Below are 19,095 nucleotides of genomic sequence, written 5' to 3'. Positions count from 1 at the left end.
TTAATCAAATTGTACGTGTTAATCAGATGGCCTATGAATTAAGCCTCTTCACCGTAACGTTCATTGAGTGTAAACAAGAAAAAACAAAATCAGAAAATGTATAAGGTAAATACACAGAAGATACGGCCAACATGATATTTGCTTATATACGGTCTGGACAGATTGATAACAATGATGATGGCTGCATCACTTTTTGATATTTGAATTTGGCTGCATTTCATAAAATGGACGTTCCTGAGAGTAAGGCCTAGAAGTTAGAAGCTTGAAATTGTTTCTTTGACCAGGTTTTGGCATGACCTGGAAAACAAGCAATAAGCAACCATCAATGAGACCTGAAAATTGATCTATTTCATATTGTTAATGTCTATCCATCTATATATGTTTCTAATACAGACTCCACCCCAATAGAAAAAGGATATCTTACATTATATATGCGTGTTTGTGTTATTATTTGAACTAAGACACTTTTTCTTAGCTACTTGACTTACTTGAACAACAAACCATTTCAAACAGATCAAACGCCAATAACAGGAACAAAAAAAAGGTTATATTTGGATGAAGTATGAACAAAGGAGGATTTTATTTCTCACCTTTATGATGCTGACTGCCAAGTAGAGACTGCAACCAGCATCAACATTCCAACCAAACCGTAATTCACAACACTGTCAACATCTTTGATACTCTGAACCTTCTCAACAACGGCATTCCATAAATCTGCATGAGGACAAGTTCCACGTTCCACCGCCTGCATCTTACTTTCATTAGACCCAAATTTAACAAAAAGATAATACGTATTAGAAGTGCCGATTTCGCGCTATTTATTTATAGATGAATTGATTTGGGTTATGTTTCATCTTCAAGGGCTGCAATGGTCTGATCAAAAAACCAAGTTAAAAAAATGGGTCAGATTGTTCGACAAAAGCGTGTCTGTAATGCATACAACCTCCTAACCGTCATATGCAAAAAACTCAGATCAATATTCTGATACTATAGTTTTGTAATCATATATAACACTCATGGGTCTTTAAAGAAAACAAACAATGAATGTGTCAATCTAACCCGACCTCATACGTACCAAATGTTGGGCTGTTAACAAGCCACCTACAGGTCCATTTTTCCACCTATACATAAGCATTAAATTTTCTTTTTAAAAGATTCAAGGACCCTTACTTTTGTCTCTTGATGATCAACTTGTTTCTCAGGATCTGAACTAGTACTTGTTCTTTGAACATCCCTGTCATAAGAGTGATCTAATGACTCGTCAGATGTGGCCCTGCTGCTGTCTTTACCTGATATTCCCCTGTAAGCATAACTGGTGTGGATGGTTTTCATTACTGAACCAAAGAAATTTGATACGGGTACCTGTTGGGCAGACATGTGAAAGTCAATTATTAACTTTTGATTTCAAAATGACTTGCGGTTGGCTGTAAGTCTACAATTGGATTAGTAAAATGGTCCAGATTGGAGGTTGAAGATATTTAAATTCAGTAGTGTAGTGATCAGAGGGTTTTACTTTCAGATGTAAAAATGGCAACTAATTTGGAACATTTAAGTGATAATGTATCTGCACCTTCATGGTCACAACGAAACAACAAGAGGTAGATCGGGAAGGACTAAACTCAGAAGTGGCAATTTCTGTAAGTTCAGGTACGTGCACTAACAATTTCAATACAAGAATGGGTGGATTGAACTTTATTTCAAACAGGTCAAATGGGTATTTAAAGAAAGACAGCTCTAAAGAAAACAGGTCAAAAGTCACCCAAAGTGTACTTTTAATGCATAAAACCTCCTAAAATGATTTTATTGAAAAATTATTAATGAATTTAACTTTTGTTGAAAAGATATAACTTTTTAATAAAAACATATAAAACATAAAAAGAAAAGAAAGCAAAGGATTACACAATAAGTTGGGTTCTTGAGTTTAATTTAAGGAGAGAAATGAAATGATAAGAATTGATAGGAATCTCTAGTTGATTTTGTTTAAAAAAATTTCTGCCCATTAATGGGATGATTTGAAAAGAAAATAACATCACTTCCAATCATTTCCTTTCTTTTACAACTTAAACTCAAGAACACAAAGTTTTACGCTACTAATGATTGTAAAAAGAGGAATCAGATGACAAGGCCTAGGGAAAAGGAACTCCCTTTCCACAAAAAGTGTGAAATGAGATACTGAATGACACATCCACATCAGACTTACCTTCTCCACTTCTTCTTGGTATAGATCTGTTCGATAATATGCAGTTGACATCAGCAAATTTGGATTAAACGAACTGAAAAGACTGTAGAACAAAAAGGAGGGACAGAGAAATAAATACAGGCGGAGGAAACATCAAAGAACTTTCATAATTCAATTTTTATATACCTGCTTAAAGATGCATTGTCGTACATATTAAGCCTCTCAAAGAAAGCTAAGGTATAATATGTGAATCGATCCACAACCGAGACACCAACCTGAATCACAACAATTCCTCCAAGATTAGTTGGAGAAATCAAAGATTTAAAAGTGTATCTCTACATCAAAGTATACATCCGGAATCCAAAGATCATACTCACATCAGAATCCAAGTGATGTGAATAAGAGTTTTCTCCTTTCTTGCTACTTCCAATAGCCAAAACACCAGGTGAATGGAGCTGGAAAAAAATATATAATCCATAACAGAATTAATCCTTCAACAACGAGAATAGGACCTTGTAAATTAAAATTGTGACGCATGTTTCTGTAGTAATAACATCAATTAAGAATTCACTGCATATATGAACATATATGTACAGTTAAAACCTGGATGCATTTTTAGCTTTAATATAAATTGATATCACCCCGGTACTAAATGCAATAAAAACAATTGAATAAGTTTAGCAACCATCTACAGCTTTATTCATACATGTAAGTGGCAATTTTGTAACATCTACTTTTATCTGGTAAAATAATAAATATAAACTACATAAGAAACACGTTAGATGGGTAATTGTATCATTAATACATAATATAAAATATAACCACTTGAATCATTTTACTTAAAAAACTGGATTGAGATAATATAATCATTGAATCATATTTGACAAGCTAATTAGCTTAAAACAATATTGGACAAAATGAGCTACAAGTCAACCAAACTTAATACATACACTAAGTACATGTTTTGGCACGCTTGATCCGTTACCCACCCAGCATGTATTGCAAACTATATTCATATAGATGAATGCATGCTACAAACTGGAGCTTTGAAGTACTCCCTTCATAAGCATCATTAAGAAAATAAGAAGCAACTAGTAAGGGTTCGTATATTGGTCTCTATAGGTTATTAGTAATGTTGCATTGTTCAAAAGTCTTTCTAGATCTTTATATCTTGGAAATGGATATTGTCCCATGAACGATAATTATCAGATGATACGAATGAGAGAATTTCCTATTCAAACCAGCCAAAGCAGAATACTTTCCAAAAGTAAGAGCCACACAGCAATACCATGCATATACTGACTCTATCATACTATACGATTGGTGGATATTCAAACTTGTGTAGAAGTTATACCCTGCAAGGAAAGGACTCAGACCTGGGAAAAGAGTGTGGCAGCTTGACAAGTGTCTACCATGATCAACAGTTCCTTGAACCTGGATATGAACACACGTCAGAAAAGAAGTCATTGTTCTACAGCCAATGATATATAAGATGGCATTCCAGTGGTTCAATATTTCTTATGAGGCTGTGAATATAATCATGATTGATAAGGCCTATGCCTTCCCCTCTTCCTTGCCCTCTTCCACAATTCCAAGGTTGGCAGCAACCTCTTCGACGGCTCTTCCTTCCCCTCCCATCCATGGGTCGCCGAGTGAAAGCGACAGAAAAGGAACTCGTGTGGGGTCCGGTTTTCACTTCCATACAAAAAAAAAAAACTTTTTGGTTTAAATATTATTTTTATTTTTTTTTTGGTGAGAAAGAGATGAGGAAAAGGTGAGGAAGAGGTAAGGTTGGTAGTGAGTGAGGAAGAGGTGATTTAGGAGAGAGAAAAGTTGAAGTGGCAGTGAGGAAGAGGGGAGGATGAGGCTAGGGTTGGCAAAGACCTAATAGTTCACAGAGGTAGCAAAACAGATGGTTGGCTAACAGTTTGAAACATGTACCCTTTTGGTACGGCTCACGATGGCCGGGCGAGTCTGGTTAACCCGAAACACTTTATGTCAGAATTTTGTATGAAAACTAGTGAATTATTTAAAATTACGATAATTATATCTTGTTAGGAATCAAAGATATAGAGGTGCCTATAGAACAGATCCTGTTCAAGTAAGGTCGTATGATAATTATATCATTGCAATAACAATCGATATATTTATCAATTAACAAAACGATTAAAGGAGTTGCATCCATTAAAATACTATCTGAGCGACTATCGACCCGTATGACACAAATGACTTGTTTCTTTTTTAGCTATTTTTACTTTACATGTTTGTCCAATCAGAGATGAAGGAATTTTGGAGCGACCCAAATATAAGTAAATAAGTAATTGAAAGGGAAAAAGGCACCTTCAGTTATTTGAATTTAGCCCAATAACATGATTCCATAACAGTAACTAAAATAATACATGTATCGTTCTTTCAAGGCCAAAGTCATCATATTTGTTTCACTTCCTTTGCTAAAACTAACGGTAAAGATATACAGGAGTCTATCAAAATACAAGCCATTCTTAATCTCACCTGCGCTTTTCTTTCATTTGTTTGACTGCATCAGCCAAATCATGACTCTGAAGTTCTTCCGAGTCTTGAAACTTCAGAAACTCATCTCCTCCATGTCCTGTCATGTATAGAAGTATATGGCTACCTTCATCGCTTAAAAGACGTTTGGATCTTGGTACAGCATTTTCATGGCGTCCTGTTAAAACTCGCATAAAGTTTTCAACTGTCACTTCATAACCTCTATAGTCTACCTGACATAACAGAGTGCTAAAATCAGCATATTTTTTAATGTACACAGCATAGGCAATCCCCAACGTCTGTAAAACTAACTTAATATTCAATACAAGGTTCACCTCAACATTATCGCCATACAGATTAAGCTTATGGTTTTCATTATTGAAAACTTGTGCAGGGTACTTGTTGCGAGCATTGCAAGCCATGTCATCAGCTAACATAAGAATGATCCGCTCATCGGGTATTCCTAGCCGTTTGACAGTCCTAAATTAGAAAACCATAGAAATAATGACATAATGTATAATATCTACAGAGAGGCGAGTCACCTGGCTGCAAATTATAAACTCAACACAAAGATAAGATTGCAACAAAATGATATGTACCTATACAAGGATAAAGTGTTTGCCATATGCCGATAATTGAACCTAAAATATGACATACGAGAAATTAGCAAAACTGTCAAAATGAGTAAATGTTACAGAGTTGTAAGATATATTGGTCTTAATGACTTTTGACAATGGTCACCGGATTAGAAACCATTATAAATGAAAGTATCCCGCCTTTGATGGATATTGTTGCCGTAGAAATGGAAGTATCAAAGATCAAGATGACGTATGAGCAATTAGCAATAGAGGCCAAAAAGACAAAGGAAAATGTACATTTAACAGCCCTAAAACATTATTGTGCTACCTAGTCATTGATTGCATATAGAACTTGAAGTCGATAAGGGTTCATGATTCTAAAACTCATTTTTAGGTGAATTTCCTTTCTCAAAGTGGCAGAAGCTTTAACCAGAACATGGTATAACTATTAAAACAGAAGTCTAAATATTAGTTGGACAATTAATCCTCAATCACGAGAAAGCAGGTGAGCTGGTATAAACAATATCAGTATTCAGTAATGGTTATCAAGGGGGAAAAAGAAGCTAGTTTTTGGATGAAATTCCAAAAAGAACCTTCCAATCAAGTAGAATATTCCAAAACTGCATTCATATCTATCTATCTATACTTATCAGCTACTATTATTTAAAGCAAATAACCCAGCCCATTTTAACAATCGCCCTCTTTTCCTCACCAGATATAAAGTGACAAATCACCCTTTTTTTCACATAACTGCTGGAAACATCAAAAATTGTCAAAAACCAAACAAATACTTTACAAAACTATTCGCTACTATCGCATTGCCTTTTAAGATTCAATAATACCAATCACAATGTGACACATCAACATATCTCCCCCTCACTTACAAATTACACCACCACCGGATACCCTTATAAGAACACCATAAACCGTTAGACGCCATCACATTGCGCTGGCATAAGGGTAGTCCTAAAAACGAAAAAGCATGGTTTTCAACAAATATTCAGTGGTTCCTATTGCCATCATAAATTGCCCACCGCTTATATGCTCACATACATAATTAATAGCTACCCACATTCATTAATATCAAATTCCATATAAAATCTTTCGGCTAAATGGCAAATGTACTTCACTACAACTTCATCTCTTATTACGATACCACCACCGTAATAAACGTAGCACCTCGAAACTAAATTAATTATATATTACGATACGGCACGTGTTAATTTTCACATATATTAACACCCTTTTAGCTAAAATCTACTATTACATAAAAAATTTATAAACTTTATTAAACCCTAATACATAGAATTCATAAAATCACTCGCAATTAATTAAATTCATTATTATAATAGAAAAGAAAATGAAAAAGAATAACCAGAAGCGAGATGTGCAAACAAGGACGGCCCAATTGTTGGTGTGGACAGATGTTGAAGAAGAAGCAGCGTGTGTAAATGAAGAAGATATAGATACAGATATAGATACAGTGATAATTATTGTTATTAATTTACTGAAAATGTTGTTTTTACAATGATTAGTATGGTGATCATTCGTCATTGTTTTGATTCACCTCAGACGCGTAACAATCCGTCTAGTGATTTTTCAGTTGATGATGATCAGGAAGTTTTGGAGTATCTGATTAGCTTGGATTTGAAAAGGGTGTGGTAGTTATTGTATATGTTTGAAACTTCAAGGACTAAAAATGTTAAATTAACAAACAGGAATAAAGCTTCTGTTAGTTCATTTATGTTCATGAACTTGGGAATGTTCGTTTGTTTATATTTATGGACCGTCGTTTGTGAACAATCTATTGTTTATGTTCGTTTACATATATTAATATCTAATCAACTATATTTTTAAAAATAGTTTAAATATAAAAAAAAATTATATCATAAATAATGTCTATATATATATAGGGGTGAGATATTTTGAGACCACTTCTTATTTTAGGACTAACTAGGACCATTGATTTTTGTACACCATCATCATCTACTACGATATACAAGACTTTCTATCGACGGGCCCACAGAAAAATCATGTGTAAGTTACACATGATTTTTCTGTGGGCCCGTCGATGGAAAGTCTTAGTGTTTTTACAAAAAAGTCTTGTATATCGTAGTAGATGATGATGGTGGTGTGTAAGTTACAAAAATCAATGGTCCTTTTTTGGACTTTTTTTAGTTGGTCTCAAATTATATATATATTATTAATGAATGGTAATTGAATGGAAACCCCCTAATCTCATGTACCATTTGTTACCCACTAATCCTCCAACTAGGCTAATGTCCAGATGAATCTCAACCACTTAATAATCCCTTGATTATTTCAACTTGCATTTGACAAGACTTGAACTCATGACCTTTCCTGTAAAGTGACGGCTGGTGGCTACTGGCTATTACCCATTGGTTATGTGTATATATATTATTAATACATAGTTATCTGTAATTTAAGAAAAAAATTTAAATATAAATAAATATTTCGTTTATCTGTGTTCGTTCATTAGCGTTTATGTGTTTGTCTTCGTGAGCATTCTTTCATGAATATAAACGAATGAATATGAACAAGTTATTATGTTCATTTATCTGTCCGTAAAAACAACATTATGTTTGTTTATCAGTTCATGAACCATTCGTTAAGTTTAAAGAACAAATATAAACAAGGTTTCACCAATCTTTTGGGTTAAAGAAAGAAAAAAGATTGTCAAAAAGATTATAAAAAAAGAAGAAGCCCATGATAAATTATACATCAAGCCCAAATATACCGATATCAGTCAAAGCCCATTCTACTAACCCTAACTTCCCCACTTTTTATACATACATCAAAATATATATACCATCTTTCATAATATATCAGCCACACAGCCGCATAGGAGGAGGGAGCAAAACAAACCAGAGTAACAACAATGGTGAACGGGTCAGGAATCTGCGCAAAGGAAGTGGTGGTGGACGGGCGTCACCACATGCTTGGCCGCCTATCTTCGATTCTAGCCAAGGAACTGCTAAATGGGCAGCGAGTGAGTGTCGTCAGATGTGAAGAAATATGTCTGTCGGGTGGTCTTGTCAGACAGAAAATGAAGTATCAGCGGTTTAAAAGGAAACGCATGAATACTAAACCTTCTCATGGTCCTATTCATTTTCGTGCTCCTTCTAAGATCCTTTGGAGAACCATCAGAGGGTATATATATATATTCTTTCTTATATATTTAGATATATACCCTTGTTTATATATTTATATATGTATATATATTTTTGGATATATTGTTTTTTATATCTATAGAAGATACATTGTAATTTCTTATAGGTTTAGACATCTTATATATAAGTTTGTATTTGTTAATGTGTGTGTACATATGCATTTGTATTGTTATATGTTAATATGTGTATGTGAATCAATCAGGGAATTAGTGTTTGGGTTTTGGGTTTTGTTTGTTATGTAGATATTCGATTGATTTTTATGTGTATATATATATATGTAATTTGATTGATTTTTGGTTTTAAGAATTTTGTATATGTATTAGACTATTAGAGACATGGCACACTTAATAGGGAAGTTATTTACAAAATGATTTGGAACCGATACAAAGTTAATTTAGTGAATACACTTATGATTTGTAACGATGCATATATGTATCCATTATTGTGTGAATGGAAGATGGACAACATAAATCCAACTTTCGTTGCATTTACGTAGGTAGTACGCGGATTGTAAAGACCAGTAAATCAATGATGTTCGTGTTAGTTTTGAGCTGTTGCTAGGTTTCCTTTTCATTGAGTTTATTTGTTGTTAGTTTTATTGAGTCTAGAATATACTTGGCTAGTTGTGGAAATTCATCAAAAGTGTATTCACAGTTTCATATCGATAAGTTAGAATTGAGTTGGTCTGGTAATTTGAGATATTTTTGTTAGCATGTTGTGATTTCCAACTTGTGTTTGGTCACAATAGTTATAAAATGCGAAAAAAATGTTTGTGAGATTATACCCTGTCACAGTGTGAGATTCCAAGGAGGTAAGTTTGTTTATGCTGATGGCTTGACACGTAATAGAAGTTTCTCGATTTGTATCATACAGAACTTGCAAAAAGTTGAGATTGTGTTTGTAACATTAAATGATTTTAAGTATCTATTTGTATTGTTAGCATGATTCCACACAAGACCAAGCGTGGAGCTGCTGCACTCGCAAGGTTGAAGGTTTACGAAGGAGTCCCTACTCCTTACAACAGAAAGAAAAGGATGGTCATTCCTGATGCCCTGAAGTATGTTGTTCTTCTTAACATGAATTCCACTCATTTTTATTTACTTGTGTAAAATATTATGCTTATTTTTTGCGCGTTTTGCGTTATTAATCTCTCTATGATTACAAATGTAGGGTATTGAGGTTAACTGCTGGCCATAAGTACTGCTTGCTTGGACAGCTCTCATCTGAAGTTGGATGGAATCATTACGAGACAATCAAGGTAAATATCGTGATCATTTTAGCCAAATTTTGTTTAGCTCTATATAATTACCTCTTTTTTCTTAAATATTTTAATAGAGGTAAAAACATTCTTCACTTTTTATACTGATCATACCAAAATGCGTAATGAAAAGTTAAGTTTTTTTCTGGTATAAAGTTTTATTAAATTACATTTGGATGTGGTCTTCCTTTAGATTTCTTTTTTTTTTTTGAAAAGTAGTAATCCTTTAGAATTAATTGCCAACCTTTTGACAAAATATCACCATACTTGTGATCAGCTAACACAATACTTTTTGTTACTGGTTTTTCTTTCATATGTATTTTGTATGATGCTGGTGGTATTCATCGGTCATGTTTCATGACAAAATAACATGCGTCTAATTTTTTTTCTAACTCCGGCTTTTGTTTTTTTTTTTTCATATGTATGTTGTATGATGTTGGTGGTATCCATCAGTCATGTCTCATGACAAAATAGTAACACATGCGTCAATATTTTGTTTCTAACTCCTGCTTTTGGTTTTGTCCTTGATGTCCAACTTTTATACGAAATGCCTTCTTAAGCACCTTATATCATCTTTTTATTTAATAAAATTCGCTAATTGTTATTTACTTTCTCCAAACAATCATTTCTTCCCAAATCTTCGTTCATCTTTGAACACGTTTAAGTAATCTTACATATTAATCATTGCTGTTTTTTGCAGGATCTTGAGAAGAAGAGGAAAGAGAAAGCCCAAATTGTGTATGAACGTAAGAAGGAACTCAACAAATTGCAAGAAAAGGCAGAGAAAGCTGCTGAGGAGAAACTTGGTGCCCAACTTGAAATTCTTGCTCCGGTTACCTACTAAGTGTCTTAAATTTAGTTTCGTGTTAGAAATTTTATTTTTGATCGTTATGAGAAACAAATGCCTATCCTTATATTTCAGTTTTGCACATTTGTGTTGATTTTGTGCCCCGGCTTTGCTGTGCCAAGATTATGGTTGGTTTTAGCTTGTTTTAAAGTTGCAAGGTGCAACACTTGTTACTGGCTCATTTTCATATCATTTAATAGTAAGAATAGTGTTTATCCATCAGTCTGAGCTTACTACGCTTATCAATGATTCTTCTGTAGTTACGGTATATTTGGTATTTTTGAAGGATTATTAGGATGATTTTTAGGACTCATTTAAATAACTTCATATACAAATATACAATAAATAAAAGGCGGGCAAAGTTTTAATAGTCTTGGGCTCTTGGACGAAGTTCCAGGCCCAAACGTTGTCAAAATTTTTGTGGGGCGATTGGGCGAATGTGTTTGTGTTTTGTTAATCTTGAATCGGGCCTTTTTGAAACCTTGGAGTTGATTTTTTTCTTACGTTATACCTATTCTTGATATTGGACTAAATTTGTATGTGATGCATTTGGACATGCATTAGAATTTAATTTTCAAAGAAAACAAGTTTCTACATAGAAATCTGAGGGGAAATCAATGCTAAATGGATATTATATATACTTTTGGAGTGAGCATATATGCAAAAATTTACATCAAGTCTATGTAAGAGTTTTGATATAGAGGCCTAATATATAGACCTACTTATTAGCCTAACCATAACAAATTGCCATGTGTTAATATCATTAAATAATTAAAACCTTTAATATTTTTCTTCCAATTTTACCCTCTTTGTTTTTTTTTTCCCAACAGTTTGCAGTTTATACTAAGATTTTCTGTTCTTCCTTTTCTTTCATTAACGCGTTTTGTTATTTGTTGATTTATATGACAACCTGATCAAACGAACTCATTACTTGAATAATACAACAACAACAACAACTGTACCCAATCCCTACGCGGGGTATGGGGGATATTTCATTTAAAATTCAGCTTTGCATAACATTTTGTAAAACACGACACCACATCAGTACATATAACATCACACAAAATATTCTCATAACATGATATATTATTATTGGTCTAAACACATGAGTTGCCAAATCAATAAAAACCAAATCCAGAATGCTAAGTGCTAGGATTATTATGAACAAAGAAGAAATAAATCCACACCTGCATATTTTCTAAAACAATCAAGAAACCAAAACAAAAGTTAGTTAATCTAATGGGTATGTATTATTAATTGATTGTTTATTAATTGATTGTATATTAATTGATGTTAAGATATATACGTAAAAAAAGGTTTTAACGGCGAGGCAAGATATGTATTATTAATTGATTGTTTATTAATTGTGAAAGTTAGGGGCATAGAAGTAATAACACCAATTAACTAATGGGTCTTCGAAATATAATTACAGGTGGCATGTTAGGTTTATCTTTAGGTGTTTATTTTAGGTCTCCATATCATTTTTCATCCGGTAATATTGGAAGGATAGTAAAGGAAATTCCCTACAAGTATAAGGTGGAGGTGAGAGGTTTTATTTTATATTATTTTTTGGAAAATACTAAATAAATAAAGCTTTTATACGGTAAGGTTTCTATGACGTCGCATACCGACTGAATGTTCGAAAAAAAATAAAGCCTTTAAGGCTTTACTTAACATGAATAAAAATGTTGTACGTTTCAAATTTAAAAAGCACACCCCTGAATTTTATAATATGTGTACAACTATAAAATGCAACTTAACAAAAGCCCTTAAGGCTTCGTTTAACAAAACCTTTTTTTTTTCTTCGTAAAACAAGTTTGGTCTTAACTGCATTGAAGTTTTATAAATTCATTTCCAATTTAAAAAAAAACGTAATCATTTTCAAGAAAACTCTTATCTTTAGGAAATATTCTGCTCATACCCAATTTTGAACATAAAATCCTAAAATCTCAGATCTCGATCAAACTTTAATTTGATATGATTTACAAAAAAAAGAAATGATTAATCCACCTAAGATAATAGACTAAATATCCTTTTAACTTTTAAATGAGGTCATGTAAAAAAATCTGGGGTGAGATTAGAAAAGAGAATTAGGTCGCGTTTGATTCACAGAATTTGATGGAATCTGATAGAATTGGAATTGAATTTCATTCCTTAGTGTGTTTGGTTGGTTAAAGATGGAGGAATCACATTCCGTTGGAATGTTAACATTCCCTCATTTGATGAAATCTCCATTCTTTGGGGATGGGGGAAGGAATCTCATTCCATCCCTCACTTAAATCTTCAAAAAATCAAAAACATTCGGTCAAATTTCATTCCTTCAGATTCCAATTCCTTTGAAAGATTCCATTCCTTCCAAAAACATTCAGCGAACCAAACGCGCCCTTAGTGATATCCCTATTACACCATCTAAATAAAACTATTAGGGGGATTTTTAAGCAAATTTTTTAAAAGGATAAATCATTTTTCAAAAAAAAAAAAAAATGACATATATGTCAGTATGTCACTATTTCACATTTATTCTTTATCAACATCAACCATTTAATATATAAATTTTAAACTTTGTACGTATTATGGATCATATTAATTTGGGCACCGTGCCGTACAAATCAAAAAAGAAACATTTTGGGTTCTTTTGTGTTTTAGAAATTTAATATTCTTCATATACTAGATTTAAGTAAAGGAGATGTGACATTGAATCCATTTCAATGATTAAATCACAAAAATACAAAGTAAAAAACAACAAACATTCGTGCAACCCACTCTTTTGTCTTGTGAAATTGTCTTTGCATTTTGTACTTTTTTGGATGATTCTTAATAAACTATATCGAAATTATGGAAATACGATAATCAATATAGTGATTATCGAACTAATTTTCATTGAAACTATTTTTTATTTTATTTTATTTTTTTTTTCAGAATGGCAACACATTCATATACTGTCAACATACGATTTATGATTTATTTAATAAAAATTTAGGGGTGGCAATTTTGGATGGGATGGGTTGCGAGTTAGTGTGTTTACGGGTTCATTAACTTTAACCCAAATCCAATCTATTTAATAATTGTGTCAAAAAGTTGAACCCAAACTTAACCACTTTGTTAAACATGTTAATTATTACGACTTGTTTACAACCCAAATGAATATTAGAATATGATAAATTTAATACACTGAATGCATATGATAAGAATAGATAAACATAAGGGGATGTCTAATATGCTGTTAACAACAATTAGACAGCTGTTGTTGCCCTCACATTCAGGGGGGATGATTATTGATTTAACATGTGACAAACAGGGGATGTTTGTGAGAGGAGAATCGATGCTATTAACAACATTTAATATTTCCCTAAACATAATATATGTTGATGATGATGATTGTAAGAAGATATATATAAGAAACCATAAAACTTTCGGAAATATAAAAATGATTTTTTATTTTTTTTGAACCGCAATAAAAATGAATTTATAACATTTATCTTCTTCGATCAATCATTCAAACGGGTTGTTGGATATCATATCAACTTGATTATAATCAAAACTCTGTATAACATCAACCCTAACTCCTCTTTGTGTCGTATTCGTGTTATGTGGAAAACTACTACCCTAAATCTAATGATGTGTTTGCAACTTAACAAGCCAACGGTCTATTCAATATATGTATATTAATCTAATCTACTATGTAGTGTTTGTTTGTAAGTAAAGAAGTTAACACTTAACATACTTATTCACGAAGTTGTTTTGTTTGGAATTATTTAACACTCTAATACTTACTTGGAGTAAAAGATTAGTGTTTATCTTCATTCTCATGAACACCTCATATATTGTACGATTGTATTTTGAGATAGAGAGAGAAAGAAAAACTATGATTCATCACATTTAGCTACAAATGAGCTTTCATCTATCCCTTATTTAAGACAAAACATATATAAATACAAAATAAATATGTGTATATTCGTTTTGTCATCTTGTAGCATTTTCCTAAGATATTTTTGGTTCTAAATAAAGATCTACCGTGAATGGTGGACTCATATTCCTCATTCTAGTATCTTCATCTAGCTGTGGTCGAAAATGAGCATCTTGCTCCAAATCCAATAAACTAAATCTCGAATTATGGTATAAACAGTACTCTTTACTCGTACAGTGTCGTACATAAGGCCATAAACTCATAAATAAAAGCATCTAACTAATATATGCTGTATTTTTAAAATAAAATTTATAGTATATATAATTCTAAAACGTAGATATGAAAATAAGATTAAGGCATATACGAGTAATAAAATTAAATATAATACTCGTAAAATACATGGTGCATGTCAAATTACCATTACCATGTATTAACCAATATGTATTAGGAGTACATTTAGGTCCATATATATATTAGACCAATTTTAAAATATTACTTCAAAATAAAAAAAATATAAAAAAATGTTAAGAGCCAAAAGGCTTCAAATCTAATGGTATATGAGTTGGGTCATCAATCATGAAGCTATACCTTTTTATAAAAATTCAATTATAAAGTTATTGATCCAAGTTCTTAAAAATACACAAATGTGTGAAAATGTGAAATATCATGCGGTGTGCTAATATTTACTCTATAAAACATTTACCAATTTATGCTAACTACGAGTATTTGATAAAACATTTTGAGTTTGTTAAATTCTGAATCTTAAAAAAATATCAACTTTGCTATATTATCTTTTTACTTTACCATTTATGTATTTTATACAGGATAATTGTCTTCTGCTTTTACAATGAATTTGTCCTGTTCCATATAGTGTTTTAAAAGTTATTTTACGTAACCATTTTTAAATCTAAATATTATACCAACAGAGAACAAGCACAAATCTTATATACTCGTATGTTTGGCAATCAAAGATTGGCGGTTGACGAAGCCGACCTCCAAATAACGTACTCCTTGCAACATGTACTAACTGAAATTTACAACTCTCATTTTGAAGTTTTATTTAGATACATTTTATTAAGAATTCATTTATCATCGTACAAATTTAAGGGTTGAAAATAAGTGTATTTATGTTTGTAGAGAAATATGATTTTATTTTAGTTAAACGAGAGAGGGATGGAGAGAATTATTTTTAAATTGGATTGTCCTCCCCGTACCACCTAATACGCCTATGATCAGTTGATCATAAACAAATGGTATGAGAAGTGAAAGAGAACAATGTAACATGATGGTTTGACCATATCATGTGTAAGGGAATAATATTAGGAGACTACTCTAAGTTTGCTTTTAATTAATCACGCATTTTGTTATTTAATTTTATTTAAATGATGATATGCTAGTACGGTACCCTAGGAATGTGACAACAGTGGTGACAACGAAGGTCTGGTGGTGACAGCGACTGGTTGTGACGGCCACAACTATTGGTGGTGATGACAGTGTCCAGTGGTGTAGGTTGATGTAAATATAAGTGATGTAAAGTTGGTAGTGTAGATATTTTAAAAGATAAGGATTTAGAATACAACTTAGTTTATTAAGACAAATTGAGTAAATCCTTATTAATCTTTGCTAAAAGAAGATCATTAAGGGCGATTATGCATTTTACTAAGGATTTTCAAAAGAGGGGGTTAAAATTTTAATATGGTGGTATAGCACGGACCCATACAATGCGGCGGTGGTGACAACAGCGACGGGTTGGTGGTGGCGACGGCGACGGTGGTCTGGTTGTGATGACGACTATTGGTGGTGGCAATTTTAAGTGGTGTAGGTTGATAATGAATATATTTGAAAAGATAATAGATTCATAAATTAGTAATAGTTTGATTTTACACAATTGTTTGTGTAAACTATTCAAAAAAATTAATGTTACATTAAAGTTACGCTAAACTTCATTTACGTAAATTAAAAAAGAAAATAATTTATATTTTCGAATGTAGCATTTTATAAGACTTAGTCAGGTTTCAAACTCCAACTTGTAAGTAAACACCCCCCATATACATCTACACTAATTTTAAACAATGTCAACTTAGGCCTAATTGGCTTAATTTTATAATACTTTCACATCATTATACAAAATTTAGTATTTTTTTTCTTGATATATATAATTTGACAGTGGTGGTAAACTTTGTGAAGGAAATAAAAATAAAAAAATCCCACTAAAGTTTAAACTCGGTATTGGACATTCCATTATCCTGTATTCACGGCGCATGTTCTAGGGACGTTAAATTTAACGTTAAGTGCGGTGCAATGTTTTAAATTTTTACAACAAAGTGCCCACCATTTTGCAAACACTAGTTTTCTTATGGGTCAAATGTTCCAAGTGTAGGAAAAAAATTTTATAAGTCACTAACAAAAAAGGTTAAAAACAATTTAAAGATGGTTATATTATATATATATATAACATTTTAAGAGTCCTTAGCTACAGTAAAGTGCAAGCTTTTATTCATGTATTACAAGTGAATGGTGATTTGAGCTAAAGGATATTAGTTAGTTGGATGGCTTAGTCAAGTTTTTATGCATGTATTATAAAATGTATTATAAGAGCATCTCCAACAGGGAGATGATCAATAGCTTTTTTTTTGCAAAAAAAAGTCTTTTAAAAGTTTTTTTTTATTGGGTTAAAAAACTTTTTTGTTGAAAAGCTTGAGAAACTTCAAGCTATTGATGAGAATAAACCATTTCTTTCATCAATATTTAATTGAAATTTAATGGGTTTTGAGGTTTTTTTAAGTTTTTACCATTGGAGTAAAAGCTTTTTCAATAGCTTTTTTATAAAAAGCTTTTATGAAAGACTTAGTCATTGAATATGCTCTAAGTGAATGGTGATTTAAGCTATAAAATATTAGTTAGTGGGATGACTTACTCAGCTAATAATATAGTCTGAATTTGATATGAAAGTTTAACAAAAATATTTTAAAAATTTACAGAGGAGATATCATTATATCATTAGTTATGAAACAATAGGACGTCTTAATCATTTGTGGGGTGAGTAGGGATTGATTGAAAAAAAAAAAAGAACCAACGGGAAACTGGAAACCCGATGAAAATATCTGAGATCCGAACTCGTTCGTGGTAGGGACTGGATTGCTAGCTAGTTATTTTTATTATTTTATATATTATTTATTATTTTTTTGGAGGGGGGGCGGGGTTGTTAAATGGGTCAAATGATGCACACATGGATAAAACTCATGACCGTTGACTCATTATTCTCACTCATGACCGTTTATTATTTTATTATTTTATATATTATTTATTATTTTTTTTGGTCCGATACACAGTCTTGGTATCTAGAGCGAACAACGCATAAAACTCATGACCGTTGACTCACTATTCTCACACATGGATCAAATGATGTAGTTTCCCTACTTGCTTTTGGCCAAGATTTGAACCCGTAGTTAACTTACAGGCCTCATACGTAATATCACATGATAACGGTACGAGTTAATCTATAATCAATTGGTTTGCTAGGTAGCTTGTAGGGATGTGTATGGTCCGGATTGGACGGTTTTAACTAAGAATTTCGTCCAAACCAATAATAACGGTTTAATGTTTTTCAAACCAAACCGTCCAGATTAGTGTCTTAAACCAAACCAACCAAAACCAATTAAACCGGTTTGGTTTGGCCGGTTTATCTTTTATAAATATATAAATAAAATCATGTGCTTATAGCTAACTAACATACTAAGATATAGTGAAATTATATTTTCTTCATGTCACAACTATTAAGTATTTGATATGTATACTTGTAAGATATAAAACAATACCATGATATAATTAATACGATGACATATTTACTTGAGTAGAAATATAAAGTTATGTTTATAACTACATATTTTTAATCTAATGGTCCGGTTTGGTTTAAATGGTTGGTTCAATCTTTAAGACCGCAAATAAAACTGTAAGAACGGTTTATTGGGAGAAAAAACCGTCGGTTTAAATTTTTGATGTCAAACCGACCAAACCGTACAATTGGTTTGGTCTAACTGGTTTTATTGGTTTCGACCAAACCATGCACATCCCTAGTAGCTTGTACATCATTAAAAATACACACGTCTTTTAACGAGTTTAATTACACCAACCGATGGCGCTATGCCGCTATCACATATAATCACTATACACGAGTATTAGTTAAAAGACACATCTACATATTAAGATCAAAGCCTGCCTTTCGTCTCCATTTCTACGTACGTCACATCATTTTCCATACGTAAAATTCTTTTTCTAATAGCAAGTGTTATTAAGATTTTAGTTAAGAATCTGACAAGATACCAAATTTATACATGTTTATAATAGAATCGTCTATCTTCATACTTTTAATTTAATGAGTTAAACTCTTCCAATGACATCTTTTATGCTATTCTCGACTCTACAAGCATGTTGAAGTTACACAAACTTTTGTTTGTTAAAAATGTTTGATAGTGAGTTTTGAGGTTCGACATTAATTTTCAATATAATAGTGACACCGACACATATATATAATACTTTTGAAATTTGTTTTCAAATGAAAGAATTTCATTCATATGTCCATCATATCCATATACATACTGTGTAAGTGTATATATTATTGTTGACG

General features: G+C 32.1%; 2 protein-coding genes across 2 annotated transcripts; one reads left to right on the top strand and one right to left on the bottom strand.

The window, feature by feature from the left end:
• On the bottom strand, positions 1 to 6,894 carry LOC122582040 (putative GPI-anchor transamidase). Its single transcript, XM_043754385.1, has 11 exons — positions 6,641 to 6,894; positions 5,287 to 5,328; positions 5,023 to 5,167; positions 4,691 to 4,920; positions 3,556 to 3,613; positions 2,557 to 2,634; positions 2,366 to 2,454; positions 2,201 to 2,282; positions 1,171 to 1,362; positions 591 to 745; positions 1 to 297 (listed from the first exon to the last, which is right to left on the bottom strand). The coding sequence occupies exons 1-10, from the start codon at positions 6,817 to 6,819 to the stop codon at positions 593 to 595; spliced, it is 1,248 nt and encodes a 415-aa protein (XP_043610320.1). The 5' UTR covers positions 6,820 to 6,894; the 3' UTR covers positions 1 to 297; positions 591 to 592.
• Positions 6,895 to 8,099: 1,205 nt separating this feature from the next.
• LOC122581359 (60S ribosomal protein L13a-4-like) lies at positions 8,100 to 10,783 on the top strand. The gene is made up of 4 exons (XM_043753579.1): positions 8,100 to 8,436; positions 9,397 to 9,513; positions 9,627 to 9,714; positions 10,415 to 10,783. Exons 1-4 carry the CDS (start codon positions 8,165 to 8,167, stop codon positions 10,556 to 10,558), a joined length of 621 nt encoding a protein of 206 aa, XP_043609514.1. The 5' UTR covers positions 8,100 to 8,164; the 3' UTR covers positions 10,559 to 10,783.
• The last annotated feature ends 8,312 nt before the right edge of the window (positions 10,784 to 19,095 follow it).

Source organism: Erigeron canadensis, chromosome 9, assembly GCF_010389155.1.
Source record: "Erigeron canadensis isolate Cc75 chromosome 9, C_canadensis_v1, whole genome shotgun sequence".
In the NCBI taxonomy this organism is placed as follows: Eukaryota; Viridiplantae; Streptophyta; class Magnoliopsida; order Asterales; family Asteraceae; genus Erigeron; species Erigeron canadensis.
Note: the sequence above shows the minus strand (reverse complement) of the source record. Positions and strands in the feature narration are given on the sequence as shown.

Excerpts from the sequence above, each read along its gene's own strand:
- LOC122582040 (XM_043754385.1), bottom strand. The coding sequence starts at position 6,819 with ATGACGAATGATCACCATACTAATCATTGTAAAAACAACATTTTCAGT. Across the intron at positions 4,921-5,022 it reads TGTATGGCGATAATGTTGAG|GTAGACTATAGAGGTTATGA; the intron begins GTGAACCTTGTA and ends CTGTTATGTCAG. Across the intron at positions 2,283-2,365 it reads GACAATGCATCTTTAAGCAG|TCTTTTCAGTTCGTTTAATC; the intron begins GTATATAAAAAT and ends TTTGTTCTACAG.
- LOC122581359 (XM_043753579.1), top strand. The coding sequence starts at position 8,165 with ATGGTGAACGGGTCAGGAATCTGCGCAAAGGAAGTGGTGGTGGACGGG. Across the intron at positions 8,437-9,396 it reads CTTTGGAGAACCATCAGAGG|CATGATTCCACACAAGACCA; the intron begins GTATATATATAT and ends TTGTATTGTTAG. Across the intron at positions 9,715-10,414 it reads ATCATTACGAGACAATCAAG|GATCTTGAGAAGAAGAGGAA; the intron begins GTAAATATCGTG and ends TGTTTTTTGCAG.